Source organism: Cucurbita maxima, unplaced genomic scaffold, assembly GCF_002738345.1.
Source record: "Cucurbita maxima cultivar Rimu unplaced genomic scaffold, Cmax_1.0 Cma_Scf00085, whole genome shotgun sequence".
Taxonomy (NCBI): Eukaryota; Viridiplantae; Streptophyta; class Magnoliopsida; order Cucurbitales; family Cucurbitaceae; genus Cucurbita; species Cucurbita maxima.
Window position 1 is genome coordinate 76,521 of NW_019272101.1, and position 15,416 is coordinate 91,936.

General features: G+C 35.1%; 5 protein-coding genes across 9 annotated transcripts in view; 1 reads left to right on the plus strand and 4 right to left on the minus strand.

Moving 5' to 3' along the window:
- Nucleotides 1-108: 108 nt before the first annotated feature.
- LOC111472754 lies at nucleotides 109-3,406 on the minus strand. 2 transcript variants are annotated; one of them, XM_023118401.1, is made up of 5 exons: nucleotides 3,308-3,406; nucleotides 3,080-3,211; nucleotides 2,577-2,703; nucleotides 1,546-1,618; nucleotides 109-518 (listed from the first exon to the last, which is right to left on the minus strand). In XM_023118401.1, exons 2-5 carry the CDS (start codon nucleotides 3,105-3,107, stop codon nucleotides 246-248), a joined length of 501 nt encoding a protein of 166 aa, XP_022974169.1. In that variant the 5' UTR covers nucleotides 3,108-3,211; nucleotides 3,308-3,406; the 3' UTR covers nucleotides 109-245. The 2 variants fall into 2 exon arrangements, with proteins under 2 accessions (XP_022974169.1, XP_022974167.1); XM_023118399.1 differs by lacking the exon at nucleotides 3,308-3,406 and having other exon boundaries at nucleotides 3,080-3,297.
- Nucleotides 3,407-4,451: 1,045 nt separating this feature from the next.
- On the plus strand, nucleotides 4,452-6,075 carry LOC111472760 (probable glutathione S-transferase). The gene is made up of 2 exons (XM_023118406.1): nucleotides 4,452-4,823; nucleotides 5,490-6,075. The coding sequence occupies exons 1-2, from the start codon at nucleotides 4,503-4,505 to the stop codon at nucleotides 5,850-5,852; spliced, it is 684 nt and encodes a 227-aa protein (XP_022974174.1). The 5' UTR covers nucleotides 4,452-4,502; the 3' UTR covers nucleotides 5,853-6,075.
- A 946-nt stretch (nucleotides 6,076-7,021) lies between these two features.
- On the minus strand, nucleotides 7,022-8,361 carry LOC111472761 (pentatricopeptide repeat-containing protein At3g03580-like). Of its 3 annotated transcripts, none has more exons than XM_023118408.1 (2): nucleotides 7,237-8,361; nucleotides 7,022-7,130 (listed from the first exon to the last, which is right to left on the minus strand). In XM_023118408.1, the coding sequence occupies exons 1-2, from the start codon at nucleotides 8,259-8,261 to the stop codon at nucleotides 7,112-7,114; spliced, it is 1,044 nt and encodes a 347-aa protein (XP_022974176.1). In that variant the 5' UTR covers nucleotides 8,262-8,361; the 3' UTR covers nucleotides 7,022-7,111. The 3 variants fall into 3 exon arrangements, with proteins under 3 accessions (XP_022974176.1, XP_022974175.1, XP_022974177.1); XM_023118407.1 differs by having other exon boundaries at nucleotides 7,043-7,130; nucleotides 7,207-8,361; XM_023118409.1 differs by having other exon boundaries at nucleotides 7,060-7,130; nucleotides 7,484-8,361.
- A 547-nt stretch (nucleotides 8,362-8,908) lies between these two features.
- LOC111472770 (glycine-rich protein A3-like) overlaps nucleotides 8,909-15,416 on the minus strand; it is a 17,662-nt gene continuing 11,154 nt past the window's right edge. For both annotated transcript variants that reach the window (XM_023118423.1, XM_023118421.1), the window contains exon 5: nucleotides 8,909-8,927. The gene's annotated coding sequence lies outside the window, so the exon portion shown is untranslated. The remainder of the gene's footprint in view (nucleotides 8,928-15,416) is intronic.
- Nucleotides 9,305-14,330, minus strand: LOC111472768 (AUGMIN subunit 7). The gene is made up of 10 exons (XM_023118419.1): nucleotides 14,197-14,330; nucleotides 13,965-14,050; nucleotides 13,469-13,530; nucleotides 13,021-13,112; nucleotides 12,796-12,921; nucleotides 11,763-11,853; nucleotides 11,170-11,277; nucleotides 10,419-10,517; nucleotides 9,918-10,112; nucleotides 9,305-9,551 (listed from the first exon to the last, which is right to left on the minus strand). The coding sequence occupies exons 1-10, from the start codon at nucleotides 14,328-14,330 to the stop codon at nucleotides 9,468-9,470; spliced, it is 1,077 nt and encodes a 358-aa protein (XP_022974187.1). The 3' UTR covers nucleotides 9,305-9,467.

Here is a 15,416-nt window from a genome sequence, read left to right on the forward strand (position 1 = left end):
GAAGGTATTTATATCACAAATCTTGTTAGAACGGCTCGTTTCTTTATCAGGAGCTCATGATTTAACAACCATGATGGGATCCGTTCGAATGGAGAGACCTCTACGAAGGGAAAGAAAAGGATGAACAGCCATATAGAAACAAAATACATCAAATACAAAATTCGAAGTTCAAGTGATCATTAGTTCACAATCACATAAATGCAAAAAAAAAAAAAAAANAAGGAAAACAGAGGAGTCTCAACTTATCATTTAAGAAGCGGCTGGTGAGAGCTCTGAAACAGGACAGCAGCAAGAGTGATAATGGAAGCATATGCTGAAGAGGGGAGTTTTTGCACCAGTTTTCCAACGCCTGGAAATCCTTCAGTACGTTTCTTTGTGAACACTGCGATGGTTGGTGCAATCACCAAAGTGAGGACTAATTTCTGGCTCACTGATTTGAACGTTTCAGATGTCAACTCCATCATAAAACCAAAAAATTCTTCATTGTCAATTTTTTCGTTCTTGTTGCTATCGTGTGCCTGCGATAATACAATGAGCCACAAGCATGCTTAAGTTGATCAGCAGGCATATGAGCACAGACATTTGAAGTGCGTTTACACATATTAGTTGTTGGCAAGTTCTTAAAACTACTTCCACATCCATATTTTTTGTTATCTACTTAAGTTCTTAAAACTAAAGTTCTATTCTATAACTATTTGGTTTTTAAAATTTATGTTTGTTTCCTTATCATCTATTTACGATGGTTTTAACCCTTTTTAAAAGATACATTTGAATTCTTAGTCTAATTCTAAAAACAAAAGCATATTTTTAAAAACACTATTATTTTCAATTTTCAAAACTTGACTTGGATTTTGAAAATTAAAAAGAAAAAAAGACTCAAAAGAAGTAAAGATCTCGTGAGATTCTACATTGGTTGGAGAAGGGAACGAAGCATTTCTTATAAGGGTGTGAACACTTCTCCCTTGCAAATGCGTATTAAAAACCGTAAGGACGTAAGGAACCAAAACAGACAATATCTATTAGCAAGTGGGTTTGGGCTTGGGCGGTTACAGATCTATAAGCTTAATTTTCAAAAACTCTAACACCAAAAAATCAAATAATCAGGCTCAAAAAAAGTAGTTTTAGAAAACCCACTTTTCGTTTTGAAATTTGACTAGTTTCTCTAAGGAAGATGAAAAACATAGTAAAGAAACCGAAAGAAAAACAAGCATAAAAACAAAATTGTTAACAAAAGTGGCCTCTTTTTTTGAAGGACATGGCGACAGGAAGAGCAGGGAAGCTATAATTCAATAAAGCCACAAATTATTGACGAACATGATATAATAGGAATAGGAAAATAAAACAAGCAGCACCACATGCAAGTTGATAGCCATACTTCAGCCAAGTTCATTAGCACCAAGTAAAGAACAAGAATTACTGAGCATTAGACCTAAAGTGAACAAGGTTAGGCATTAATATCCAACGAGTTTAGGCTTTCCCAATCATCAACAGATGCCACTTTTTCATATCGTTAAAGCTTTGTAATAAATTGTATAAACAGAGTACCGTTATGAGTTGTTTGAAATGTTCCCTTGAAGGCGGATCATGATGTGAGCCAGACAACAGCTTATTAATATCACTGCATCATAAGTATTTATTCAGGTTAAGCCAAGTTCACAGATGCCTCATCAGATCACCAAGAGCTTGAGATGTTCAAGAGATATCTCCAAGGATCAAAGTTCAAGCCCAGTTTGAAAATTCAGGACTTGTTCAATCACATTTATTTTTCTAGTTTCCTGTTTTCTATTACCAGATTTTGAAGAACATTGACAATTGATAAGTGTTTCTGTTTCTCATTTCTTCAACAAGATCAAGTTTTTTTTTTGAAGAACATTGACAATTGATAAGTGTTTCTGTTTCTCATTTCTTCAACAAGATCAAGTTTTTTTCAATTTTTTCAAAAAGAACCGATAAAAAACGTCAGATTATTATTTTGACTCGTAAAATGTATAATAAACATTATATCTAAGAGCCCAAATCCACTACTAGAGATAGTGTCCTCTTTAGGTTTTCCCTATTGGGGTTTCCCTCAAGGTTTTAAAACCCGTCTGCTAGGGGAAAGGTTTCCACACCCTTATAAAGAATGTTTCGTTCTCCTCCCCAATTGACGTGGGATCTCACAATCCACCCTCTTCCACGTCTTCCCTAGCATTCGAAACAAATCATTTTTATGTGATAATTTTGTCTAAAAATTTGCAATATGGAAGAACAAGAAATTATTACCATACACATTTCTATCCTCTTAGTTAGAGGACCAAGAAATAAGAAACGGAAATTTGCCAAACCAACTTACAATTCTTACTGACCGTCAGCCATGGGTTTTAAGAAATAAGAAACGGAAATTTGCCAAACCAACTTACAATTCTTACTGACCGTCAGCCATGGGTTTTGCAAATTCTCTCACAAAGCAATGGATCATGAACACAATATAAAGAGTCATATCCAACACCAAGTTGTAAATAAATAAATAAACAAACGAGTGAGCTACAAAAAAATTGGAGCAGGAAAAATGTGAAGTAAATAATAGAGCTTCTTACTTGAACACAAGTAACGTGGCAATATATAATTCTTCAAATGACAGCTCCTCCTTATCTGATTGTTTTTTGATCTTATCGAATATCCTGTTTGATATCATCTTCAACTTCTTAATCCTCCAATCTTTTCCTGCAACAGAAAGTATAAAAGCTTTAAAATACTTCAATTACTCATCCCTCCGTCTCTAATCTTGTCTCCCTCAATTGCAAGCAGACACGGTATCAAATCCACAAGAGACAGCACAAATCAGCTAATCCAACACTCCAAACAAGAAACAAAACCGATAAATTCATCGGTTGAAGTCTATGACAATATCAGTTAACGAGGAAGAATTGTAGGTTAATCGCATATCACTAATAAGATCGATCTCGGTATGATCTACTCTACGACTACGCATTCCCCATTCCGCTTGTTCCGTTAATCAATTTATCGACGGATCCAAACAGAAAAATGAAAACGAATTCAAAATCGAAGGATTTGAAAAGTGAAGTTTAGGTCAATTTACCTCCAAATCTCCCCAAGACTTGTCCCATACTAGACGGCAGCGACGGCAATTGAAGATCACAGACCTCGTAAAGCAGCCCCCAACTGCGATTGAAATCGGTTCTTCGAGTGAATGGAAGATTGAGATGCCCGCCTTAGTAGCAACCATAACGAAATTTATCATTTCCTGAGGTTTTGTATCTGAAAAAAAAAAAAAAAAAACAAAAAAACAAAAAACAAAAAATCATACACTGCTTCTGCCACACATTTCCTTTTCCTGTTCGGAAGGAAACTTGGAATAAAGCGACCTTCCTTTCCTGGAATGCAAGTTATCCATCTTGTTTTATCCCAAAATACGGAGAAAATAGAATAATCAATTTTTTTTTAATTAATATTTTCATTTCATTTCATTTTTTTTATTTATAAACAAAATTATAAAGGTAGAGGTTGTCAAATACTATCTCCATTAACACGAGACATTTTGGGAAACCAAAATAAAATCACTCAAGTTTATGCTCAAATGAACAATATCATACTATTGTAGAGAAGGTGTTCATCTAACATGGTACCAAAACTTCTCTATTAAAATATAATATTTGAATAATATATTAAAGTAATTAGTTATTGAATATATCTTAGATATTTCTAACTAGATTTTATTAGTAATATATTTTATCTTTCTGAAAATTTAGTTAGTCTATATTTTCCCCTTATTTTTATGTATTAGTTGGTAGTTATTTGAACATTGTGAACATCAAAGACGGTACTTTTGATCCCACTTTTATTTTTCATTATGAAGATTCTCAATTTAACATGGTATCAGAATCATGCTCGAAAAAGTCAAACCCACGGTAAAAGGTCTCTACCTTTTATTTCAATCTCTTACCATATTTTTTTTTTTTTTTTTTTTTTTTTTTTTTTTTTNTACCTTTTATTTCAATCTCTTACCATATTTTTTTTTGTTTATTTTTATGAGATTGAATTTTCATAATTTTTTTTTTATTTTTTATAAAAATTTAAAAATATATTAATTTCAAATAATTTTTTATTAATTTTTAAGAAAATATTATATAAAATAAAATCAAGTGATATTACCAAGATTAATTTGGTAAAAGATATTTCTTCTATTTAACATTTGATAAGTCATTTTTTAAAAATATTATTTATTTATATAAAATTATGACATCATTTTTTCTCAATTTGACGTTGCCGCCTAGACCAAACGGCATTTGGCAAAACACAAAACGACACGCGGCGGGGATATCCACGGCCGTAGCCGGCGAAGGCAAATAATGATTCACCAAATTCATACACCACGAAACAAAAATGGCATACTTGTAAAAAACGGAAAAACACAGGGATAAAGGAGTAATTTCACAAAGACGTAACGAACTGTGGTGCTTAAAAAGGGGGCAGAGCAGAAGAAGCGGAGAAGAGAAAGAAAGATGGAAGAAGAAGAAGGAGAAGTGAAGCTGTTCAGAACGTGGTCGAGTCCATTCGCTCTGAGAATAGTATGGGCGTTGAAGTTGAAAGGAATAGAATACGACACCGTTTACGAAGATCTGGCCAACAAGAGTTCGTCGCTTTTGGAGTATAATCCGATTCACAAGAAGGTTCCGGTGCTCGTCCATGGCGGAAAGCCGATCGCCGAATCGCTCGTCATCCTCGAATACATCGATGAAATATGGAACCAAAATCCATTGCTGCCTCAGGATCCTTACCAGAGAGCCCTTGCTCGCTTTTGGGCCAAATTTGGGGACGATAAGGTAATTCCGTACACACATATATATAACTAACTAAATAAATAAATAAATAAACACACAAATTTTTTACTTTATCCAAAATAATATTACTAAACTTTCAAAATCTCTATAAAAATACTCTTAATTATAATACTCTTAAGCTTTTAAAATTTCATTAATATTTTTTTATATTAGTTATAGACATAAATCATTTATCTATATTTTAAATAGCCATTTTTTTTTTTAATTATCTTGAATTAGAAATTGAGTGTTAAAATTTATTATATTAATCTTTGGAAATGCTCGTAAATGAAACAATTTCTCATTTTTATTAAAATTTTCGATACTAAATAAAAATTTGGAAATAAAATTAAGCGATTGAAGAAGGAAATTAAGAGGGTATCCCGAGAAAAAGAAAAAAGAAAAATAATTGAATCATAAGCAGAAGTAGATGAGAGAATGAAAATCGAGGAGAAAGATGATATACGGGTATAGATAAACGGTTTTGGTCTGCATACTAACGATAAGAAATTATAAAAAAGTTTAAAAATATTAATACAATTTATGATACTAAAGCTTCAGTCAAGAGTATTTTTTTTTAAAAAAAAAAAAATTAAATAATATTTTAAAATCAATTAGCATACTTAATTTTACATTTTATTATTTTATTATTTATTTTTTAATGTGTAGGTTTGGGAATCAATGAAGAAAGTGTTTATGAAGGAAGGGAAGTTGAAAGAGGAAGGGATAGAAGAAGCGAAGGAGAATTTGAAGCATTTGGAAGAAGAGTTAAAGGCGGGGGGGAAGAGGTTCTTTGGAGGGGAAGTGATAGGGTTTGTGGATGTTGCGCTTGGGTGGCTTGCAAACTTACCAAGTGTGTTGGAGGAAGTGATTGGACTTAGCCTCATAACTCAACAAACCTTCCCCCTCTTGTCTAAATGGACTCACGAATTTGCTAATGCCCCAATCATCAATCAACATTGGCCTCCTAAACAACAACTTGTCACCAAGTTCAAAGCTATGCATCAAATTTTCATGAATAAACAAGCATGAGCGTAATTGATCTCCTCCGATCTCTAATAAACCTCACGGGATAGGAGAAGTAGTGATTGGAGATTCCCTTGAATGTAGTCGAATGAGGGAAGATCTTAACGTTTGGTTTAAAGGGCAGTGTTAACTCGACCCTACTATCATCATGTCTTTGCAATAATGTTTGTGATATTTTCATTTTGCCTTGTTTTTTTCCGTATGGAATTTGATCTTATGGTTTCTTGAATATTCATTCTCCCCATTAAAACTAGGAGTATTCGGTGGTTGAGTTTAATTAGGTTAAGACATTTTTATACCGAACTAAATTGTTCAAGGAGTAAATTTTTTCAACCTAAGTAACACTTATTGACTGAACAACATAACCCTATTCTATCATAAAATATTGAGTTGGGTTGGTCTAGATTGCTCGGGTCATTGATTCAAATTTGTAAGACCCAATCAGCATTGGCATAAAAAATATATTTCATGGATTTAATTTTTTTCTTCAAATTTTTAAGCACTTGGTAGAAAGAGATATCAGAAGGAATGAAAGAAAGACCAACCTTCAGAATTTGATTCATAGGCCAGCATGAGAAGGCATAAGCAGTCATTGTCGGTGCAGGAATCTGCAGGAATGAACGTCACCGCTAGTAGATATTGTCTACTTTGGTCCGTTACATTACCATCAGCCTCACGAGTTTAAAACGCATCTGTTAAGAAGAGGTTTCCACAAACTTATAAGAAATAATTCGTTCCTCTCTCCAACCAATATAAGATTTCTTAGTAGTATTCTATGTGCATTCTCATAATCCTACCTACTTTGGGCAGCTCAATCACTTGCTTTAAAACACTTCAACCGAGCTGCTCAATCACTTGCTTTAAAACANTCCTCATTTCGTTAATTGCTCGAAATCCTACAGTGCAATCATCGAAATGAACACTTGAAGCAATAAGAGTATTCCATGATATAATGTCACGAGCTCTCATATACGAAAACGCCTTCGATAAGTCGTCCATTCCACCACATTTAGCATACATATCCAGAAGAGCATTGCCAATGATAAGTTCATCTTCAAATCCAGATTTTATCACATCACAATGGATTCCTCTCCCCTGACTTATATCAGCTAACTGAGAACATAGAGATAATAGCAGAACAAAAGTGACAGAATCTGGCTTGCTTTCCCTTTTCATCATCTTAAAATTTTCCACCCCCTCTTTGTAATAGACCCTTTGAATGTAGCCGTTGATTAATGAGTTCCATGTCACAGAATCCTTGCAGTTCATTGTGTCAAAGACTTCCTGTGCAGCCAAAAGATCCCCACATTTAGCATACATATCTATAAGGATATTACAAGCTACAGTATCACATTCATACCCTCTCCCAATTAAGTACTTATGAACATACTTTCCAATCCTCAGATCTCCCAAGTGCCCACAGGCGCGAATGGTCGATGTAACCGACAACACATCCGGAGCGAATTCATCTTTCATCGCCATAAATAGCTTCACGGATTCTTCGTGCCACCCCAGTTGGGAGTATCCACAAATCATGGTATTCCAAGTAACTGAGTCCTTTGCAGCCATCTCGGCAAAAACCCGACCTGTTTCTCTCGGTCTCTCGAACTTGAAATACATGGAAAGAAGTCCATTACCGGTCACAATATCGCCACCAATTCCAATCTTCTCAATCACCCCATGAATCTTCAGACCTTCTTCAACGGCAGTTAAGCTTCCACATGCGAGTAGAACACTGGACATAGTGAAACAATCAGGCACTATCCCACTCATTCTGGACTTGTGATACATGTCAAGAGCCTCCTCCCAAAACCCATTCGAACAATACCCTGAAATTAGACTATTCCATGATACGCTATCTCGGTCAGACATTTCATCAAACATATAGCGTGCCTTCTCAAGATCTCCAAATCTACAATACATATCAATCAATGCGTTGCCAATATACAGATCCGATTCAAACCCCATTTCCTCGACATGTTCATGAACAACGCGACCCATTTTCAAGTCCAAAAGCCGGGCACATGAATTGATAACAGAAGGAAAAGTATAAGCATCGGGTTGGAGCTTTGTTTCACGCATCTCAGTGTAATATCCAAGTGCTTGTGTGAAGAGACCGTTGCGAGTGAGAGCACGTATAATCGAATTCCATTGATAGACATTGCGAGTTGGAGAAACAGTGCGAAAAACTGAAACAGAAGAAATCGGGTCTTTAAGCTGAGCGTATTTGCTTATGAGTTTGCCAGAAAAAACGACGGAGAGGCCCAATCCTGAAATGATGATCCAGGAATGAAGAGCGCGAAGCTGGGAAGTGTTTTTGGCAGAAGAGAGAGCTTTAAGTAGTGAAGAACGAAGCACTTCTTGGGCAGTTTCCGGTGAACTATTGAAATTGGAACAGAATTTTGGCGGTTTCATCGGCGGCAGAATTCGACATTAGAAACACAAGGGAAGTTTGTTGTGGTTAGTTTTTTCTATTTGGGCCAGTTGCCCTGGAATTAGCCGAGACTAAACTCAGGCCGATCTTTTTTTTCCTTTTTTTTTTTTTTTTTTCCATTTTTTAATATATATACACACATTTTTTTTAAAAAAAATCTATTCAGATTTTTTTTTAATGCTCAAATTCTATTTTTTTCAATATAAATTCTATTAAACAAATAGAAAACATTTAATAAATTCAATTAAAATTAGCAAAAATATAATATAATTTCTATAAACTCAAATACATTGTTACAACATACTTTCTGTTTTGTTTTGCTTTGTTTTTTTAGTTTTGATATACATATATATTTATATTTATATATAAAAAGTGAGATGAGGCAAGGATTTGGATGAGTCGAAGGCAGAGACGGAAAATATGATCCCCGTCCCGACTCCATTTAGCTAATAAAGATAAATTTCTCTAAAACTCCCTGACCCACCGATTTGGAGGGAAATTTCTTATCCGATTCAGGGTAAAGCCCAAACCCCATAAATTAAATGAATATCTCGTACGCCTGCAAAATTACATCTTGCTTGCCACTTGGCAGGAAAAAATAATTAATAAATATATCTATGAGTATTTAAAATATATATATATATATACTTCACAACTTAATTGATAACATCATAACATCATTGATAACATCATAACATCGTTAATATGAGAATGTCTTGATAAATAAGATATCGATTATCATCGAACAAAAAAAAGGGTGTGCGAGTACAAGTGAGTTATTAATCAAATTTTAAAAATTATATTATTTAATTAATTTTATATCTATTATAAAAAAAAAAAAAAATTAAATCATTTATTATAAAATTAGTTATGCTTACACCATAGAGCAGAGGCAAGCTTTATGGACTGATATCTAGAGGAATAACAAGTTGTAGGCAAGCATAAGAGAGGGGTGAAAGGCTGAAACTCATTCCCATCCAACCAAACAAAAATAACTCCAAGATGTCCAACTTGTTCAACTTCCAACACAAATTCTACATCTATTAACCAAACGAAATCGACACGAAACAATTCGAGCATGATTCATAGCTTCTCTGAACAAAACCCGGTAATGAGACAAATCGGCAAAGGGTTCAGAACTGATGATAAACAAGCCAGCAGAGAATTTTCTTACCCGATTTCGATGGCTAATAATCCCATTTCAGTTCTCGAGGATCGGAAAAGCTAAACATGTTCGAGGGAATGTTTGGATTGAGAATGCTCCAAAAAACCTGGAGAATATCAGGGTACAGCGTGAAAGAGACAAGTTGATATCTTACAATCTACAGTAAAAGGAATGGAAATCCCAGTTAGATACGCCCTTTAAATTTGCTACAGCCACTCAGTAGAGATACATAGGATGTCATGTGATGAAAATTTTTTCCCTATGAATAAACAGCAATCGCAGTCAGTTTCTAGGTACCACACTAATCACACAATGATATAATTATGTGGAATGGCATACAGCAAATCGTTTTCGTGTGACTACACTCTTGGTTTATGTTATCTGAAATCAGTAATCACGACTCACGACTGCACGCTCATCCGAATTGCAAGTGCAAGAAGCTCTATTACACTTGTATTTATCATAAAGTCACCTCTTCGCCCTGCTGGCCACGTTCACGAGCGATGGAAGCAGAGAGAATGCCAAGATCGCGATTTAGGAATGTCAATGCAGACTCGCACTCGGATATTATTCTTGTCACAGAAGATGGCTCTCCAGCAATCGTTTCAGATGATCCAATGGCCAGTGCTGCATGAGAATCTCTAAGATTCCTCAAGTTGCCCAAGAACTGCCATAACAAGAATATGAAATGAAAAATGAATTTCAAAACGATGATATAAGAGGAAAGCAGACCGACTTACGAAAAAACAAGTCCCTTTCTTTGAATTTTTTTGTTTAAAAAGAAACAACAGAACTTCGTGCCTTTCCCTTGATGCAAAATTATCCAAATTCTTTTGTAGTTTTATCTGATTTTCTCTTTGTGATATCACAATAATAAATTCAAATGGGTTCGTAGCAACAATAATGAAGAACATAAATGAATCAGCAACATGAAAAAAAAAAAAAAAAAAAAAAAAAGTTAGCCAAAGAATACCTTTAGTAGCATATTGTATGCTTCCAACAATCGGTTGGCAGCTGGCCCAAAGCCATGAAGCTGTGGAACCTCCATCATGTGTGTCCATGGACGAATTTCCTAACATAAAAGTGATAATCAGAGTCAATAGCAAAAATGAACATAGTTCCAACTCAAAGCTATCAAAATACTTTCAAGTGTTTAATAAAGAAAAACATTCACTTAGGCTACCATATACTAGTTTAAACCGGACCACATTCAGCTTTTGAAAACGTAGATCAGATAGCAAATAGTTATTCTTCAAGGTGAATCTTGACATAATTAACAAAAACATGAAACAGAGTGCTTTTGGTTGTAGATCTCCAATATTTTGATAGTTGGTGCATAAAAAATTTAAGGATAAAGACTGAGATCCCACATCGGTTGGAGAGAGGAACGAAATATTCTTTATAAGAGTGTGGAAACCTCTCCCTAGCAGACGCGTTTTAAAACCGTGAGGTTGACGACGATACGTAACGGGCCAAAGCCTAGTAGCAGTGGGTTTGATCGGTTACAAATGGTATCAGAGCCAGTCACCAAACGGTGCGAGGTACTGGTTGAAGTAGGGCTGGACCCTCTCCATAGTAGACACGTTTTAAAATTATGAGGCTGATGATGATACGTAATGGGTCAAAATAGACAATATCTTCTAGCGGTGGGCTTGGGTTGTTACAAAGACTCCGACAATAGTAGAAGATGATATCAGATAAGATTCCACTAAATTAAGACAAACCTTGGTGTAAATAATGTTGAAAGATCTTGCTGTTTCAAGAAAAGATTCCAGGTGTGAACGCAATTGAGACTCGACTTCCGTATATTCCTCATCTGGGTTGTAAGCATGCTACAAAAGTAACATAATACTAATCACAAGGCATCAAAAGAAGCAACATTTAAAATAAATCTTTCTAGATTTAATACTATACCACAAAACTACCACCTCAAATCTAAATAAAAATTAAAACATAATATTTTTGTCTGCAATAACCAATCTATCATATTGCAGATTGGAAAGATCGGAGCAGCAAAAAGACAGAAAGAAGTTGGGGAAAAAGAGGCAATAACTCACATTCACGATCGCCCGACAAACCAAAAAACTGAAAAACTGGTTAAAAAACAACCTGACCAACTATATTTTGGTCAAATTGACAATCGATTACATAAGTGGCCATATTTTTCCTAATTCGTTTTTATTTATTAAGACGTGCTGAAAATTAAGTGATGTTTCTTGAACAAAATACTGCATCTGCAGAGCAGTTCCCATATGAGAATAACAGCAGGGACAATTTTTCCTTAAGGTGAGAAAATTTGACAGAAAGTAGCAAAAACCTTTGATGCTAAATCATCAACTTTCTGTTGAAGATTCAAAAGTATCTTCGATTGTTCTGCAAGCTTGGTTTCCAGCTCAGAAACATCTGGCCTGGAAGGAAAAAAAAAAGAAGAAAATAACTCAATTAGGCAACAAAATGCTATAACATGAAATCAAATAGATTAAAAGATTGACCTCTGAGATTCCACACCAAAATTATGGTATATCATATAATAATAACTAGCAATTTAGAGTTAAAACTAAAATGTTTTAATCAATAAGAGCTTAAACTAGCAGAACAGCATTTGCAAGCACTATCTTTCATATAATTAAGTTGAGACAGCTTCCTCAAAAGAGGGGGGTATTAAAATTCCCTAAACCAGATGAACATGGATCATTAGAACAGTGTACGGGTATGACAGTAGTTGGCAGGTTTACATATTGTTTATGATAAGAAAAAATAATGAAATTGGCATATTAACAAAATGAACCAAAATAAAGAAATGGGCAGATCTTAGCTCAAACTGACAATGTTTGGAGTATTTTGAACTATCAGAAGAAGAGAAAGGCAGGTCTCTACTTAGCGTTTGGATATGCAAAAAGAATTAACTGTAACAGCTCAAGTCCACCGCTTGCAGATATTGTCTTCTTTGGACTTTCCCTTTCAGACTTCCCCTCAAGATTTAAAAACGCGTATGCTAGGGAGAGGTTTTCACACCCTTATAAGAAATGTTTCGTTTCCCACTCCAACCAATGTGGGATCTCACAATCCACCCCCTTGGGGGCCAACATCCTCGCTGGCACACCGTTCAGAACCTGGCCCTGATACCATTTGTAACAGCCCAAGCCCAAGCCCATCGCTAGTAGATATTGTCCTCTTTGGGCTCTCTTTCGGGTTTTCCCTCAAGGTTTTAAAACGCATTTGCTAGGGAGAGGTTTCCACGTCCTTATAAGTAATGTTTTGTTCCCCTCTCTAACCCAATGTGGGATCTCACGTTAACAATACAAAGAAAAAAAATCAGTAGACATAGATTGATGTAGGAGGATCATTACAATGGATATATAGACTGAATTTGAACATCAGCAGGAAACAATTTGCATTCTTCTGAGAATATTTGAGCCTGTTTCTCGGCAATAGAGTCAATGAGTTGTATGTCTTTGGCAACTTGCTCATCAACACTGCAGAAAAATTAATGAAAAAACATTAATTTCCAAGATTCTTGCTCATTTATCAGAGGATTGAATAATATTACCAATACAAGCTAAACAAATGGCAACCTCCAATCTGGATTATCTGCATAGATGCTTGCCTCAACAAGATCGACAATAAGACGAATCATTTCAGTTCTCTCCTCATAGCTTCCCCGTCCCTGAAAAGTCAAGAGGAGTTAACAAGATGTCAAGCACATTCATACGGTGAAAATGTTTACAAAATCTGTAATCAAGTGGATACAGATCACTTAAATGCTTTATAAATTACACAATTGTGGCTCTGAAAACTCAGACAGAGGGCAATGATATTAGTGTTGTTGCATACATGGGTGTGTATAGACCCCCTCCTTGCACATTACATTGTGAAAGAAATACAATGCATCATGGATTGGTATGAATAATTGAGACAGGTTACTTAAATAGTGAGTTTAGTCCAAAATCTACAGTCAATACAGACGGATAGCTTCAATTTATTTTACTCATAGAAATAGTAGAAGCAATTCAGAAAACGAACTTGGATAACTTCAGTATCAATACTGGTTGTAATGCCCAGAAACTTCGCGATTTCTGCTAAATCTGCAGAATACAAACATTGGTTATAACACGGTTATTGATATAATGATATAGAAAAAATCAGTACCACAATTTAAATGTGAACAACAGCATGAAAATAAAGCAACAATAAATTTTAAAAAAAATCCCATATCATACATCATGTGGGGCGGCAAGATAAAAGAGCGATCACTGAACGATTATGCAAGAAAACCTTGTGGCTTTGGCAGTAGATGCACGGGAATTTTAACATGCTGAAGAAAAATTGGATTATTTTTTAAGCCAGACCAGCCTACTTTCACAAAAAGGGCAGCCCGATCTATGAAACTAATCACTCTAAAGCATAAAGGTTAACGAGCATCCACGTAATTTGATTAACCAGTGGCACAAATTTGAATTGATCCTAAATAGTATCCGTGCAACCATATAATCGTGAAGCATGAAATGAGAAAACTAACACTGAATGCGACCAGTCTCTTCATCGCGATCAATAGCATCTCCTTGGATATTTTGTTGCGAGAACGGCGACTTATCACCCAACAAACTACAATTTAAGAACGCAATGCAATAAGCCATCAAACATTCGATTGTCTGGTGAATGACTAAGCTCCGAAATCAAAGGCTTAGAAATGCAATTCGAGTAGTTTGAAGTAGTTAATTGAAAGATTTGCAGAAAGTAATCAACAATACCGGAAGAAGAGCCACTCGAGAAGAGCATAGCGCTCCATGCCGGCGAAAAGGAGGGACTGAGCAGGAGCATTGGCTCTAGGGTAATTGAGCGTTGACAGCTTCTTCTGAATCTCTTCCATTTGCCTCGCTGCCATCTTCGCCTTCGTTCGTCTGTCACTCTACTTTTTGAAATTCTGGATATTACAGACCGCTCTCTCTCTCTCTCTCTCTCCTTAGACCATCCCTCTCAGATCGGAGCAGAATCAAACTGAACCGAACCGTCGACGGATTCTTCANGTGGTTTTTTTTTTTAGCTAAATTAAAAAAAAAAAGAAAAAAAAATATATATATATATATATATAACTTTTAAAAATATATAAAAAAAAAATAGTGATACTATTCATTTGAATTTATTTCAAAAAAATCTTTAAAATTTTATAAAAAAAATTAAAAAATAGTATTAAATACTCATAAAATTTTAAAACTGAAATTATCTGGTCTTTCTAAAAAAAGAAACATTAAAAATGTTCGCTACATCCTACATCATATGACATCAATACTCAAATCTTCGATATAAAAACAGAGGAAAGATGATGAAATATTGAAAACTAAGAAAGTAACGTGACAAACAATAAAACATACCTAGTCAATCGAAAAGTCAAAATCTACCGTCTTATTAGTCACGACCCGAGAAGTCAAATCCAAAGTCAAGGCTAACCCCACCTCGATCGAGTCAAAGATAAAACCTAACTATTGACTGTTGGATGATGAAAGTCCCACATCGGTTAATTTAGGGAATGATCATGGGGTTTATAATCTAAGAATACACTCTTCATTGGTGTGAGGCCTTTTGGGAAGCCGAAAGCAAAACCATGAGAGCTTATGCCCATTGTGGAGAGTCGTGTTCGTCTAACATTGACAACACACTAAGAGCTCAAATTGAAGGTAAAAAGTTCATCGTGGATTTGTTGCTTTCTCACTAAAAACACGTGTGAAGAGTTAGTCAACGAGCATACACGACTCGTTAATAATAGCGAGGCTTTGTAAGAAGAGGGTTACACTAACGAAACAACTTTGATAGTCGTTATGAATGGACTCAAAGTCATATCCAATAACAGGAGTTTTATGATCAACTCGACTCCAAGAAATTTCATTCACGATTTTATCTGTTATCAAAGCTTCCTCGAAAATAATATCACTCTTTGACGTTCAAGCTAAATTTGAGATTGAATTATACATCT

Bases quoted from the DNA above. Each gene is read 5' to 3' on its own strand.
- LOC111472754 (XM_023118401.1), bottom strand. From the start codon at position 3,107: ATGGGACAAGTCTTGGGGAGATTTGGAG. The intron at 2,704-3,079 runs GTAAATTGACCT...TTTCTGTTGCAG, and splicing joins AGTCTTGGGGAGATTTGGAG to GAAAAGATTGGAGGATTAAG. The intron at 519-1,545 runs GTACTCTGTTTA...GTATTATCGCAG, and splicing joins ATTTCAAACAACTCATAACG to GCACACGATAGCAACAAGAA.
- LOC111472760 (XM_023118406.1), top strand. From the start codon at position 4,503: ATGGAAGAAGAAGAAGGAGAAGTGAAGCTGTTCAGAACGTGGTCGAGT. The intron at 4,824-5,489 runs GTAATTCCGTAC...TTTAATGTGTAG, and splicing joins CCAAATTTGGGGACGATAAG to GTTTGGGAATCAATGAAGAA.
- LOC111472761 (XM_023118407.1), bottom strand. From the start codon at position 8,261: ATGAAACCGCCAAAATTCTGTTCCAATTTCAATAGTTCACCGGAAACT.
- LOC111472768 (XM_023118419.1), bottom strand. From the start codon at position 14,330: ATGGCAGCGAGGCAAATGGAAGAGATTCAGAAGAAGCTGTCAACGCTC. The intron at 13,113-13,468 runs GTTCGTTTTCTG...TTGACTTTTCAG, and splicing joins TTGATACTGAAGTTATCCAA to GGACGGGGAAGCTATGAGGA. The intron at 12,922-13,020 runs GTTGCCATTTGT...ATTTTTCTGCAG, and splicing joins GCAGATAATCCAGATTGGAG to TGTTGATGAGCAAGTTGCCA.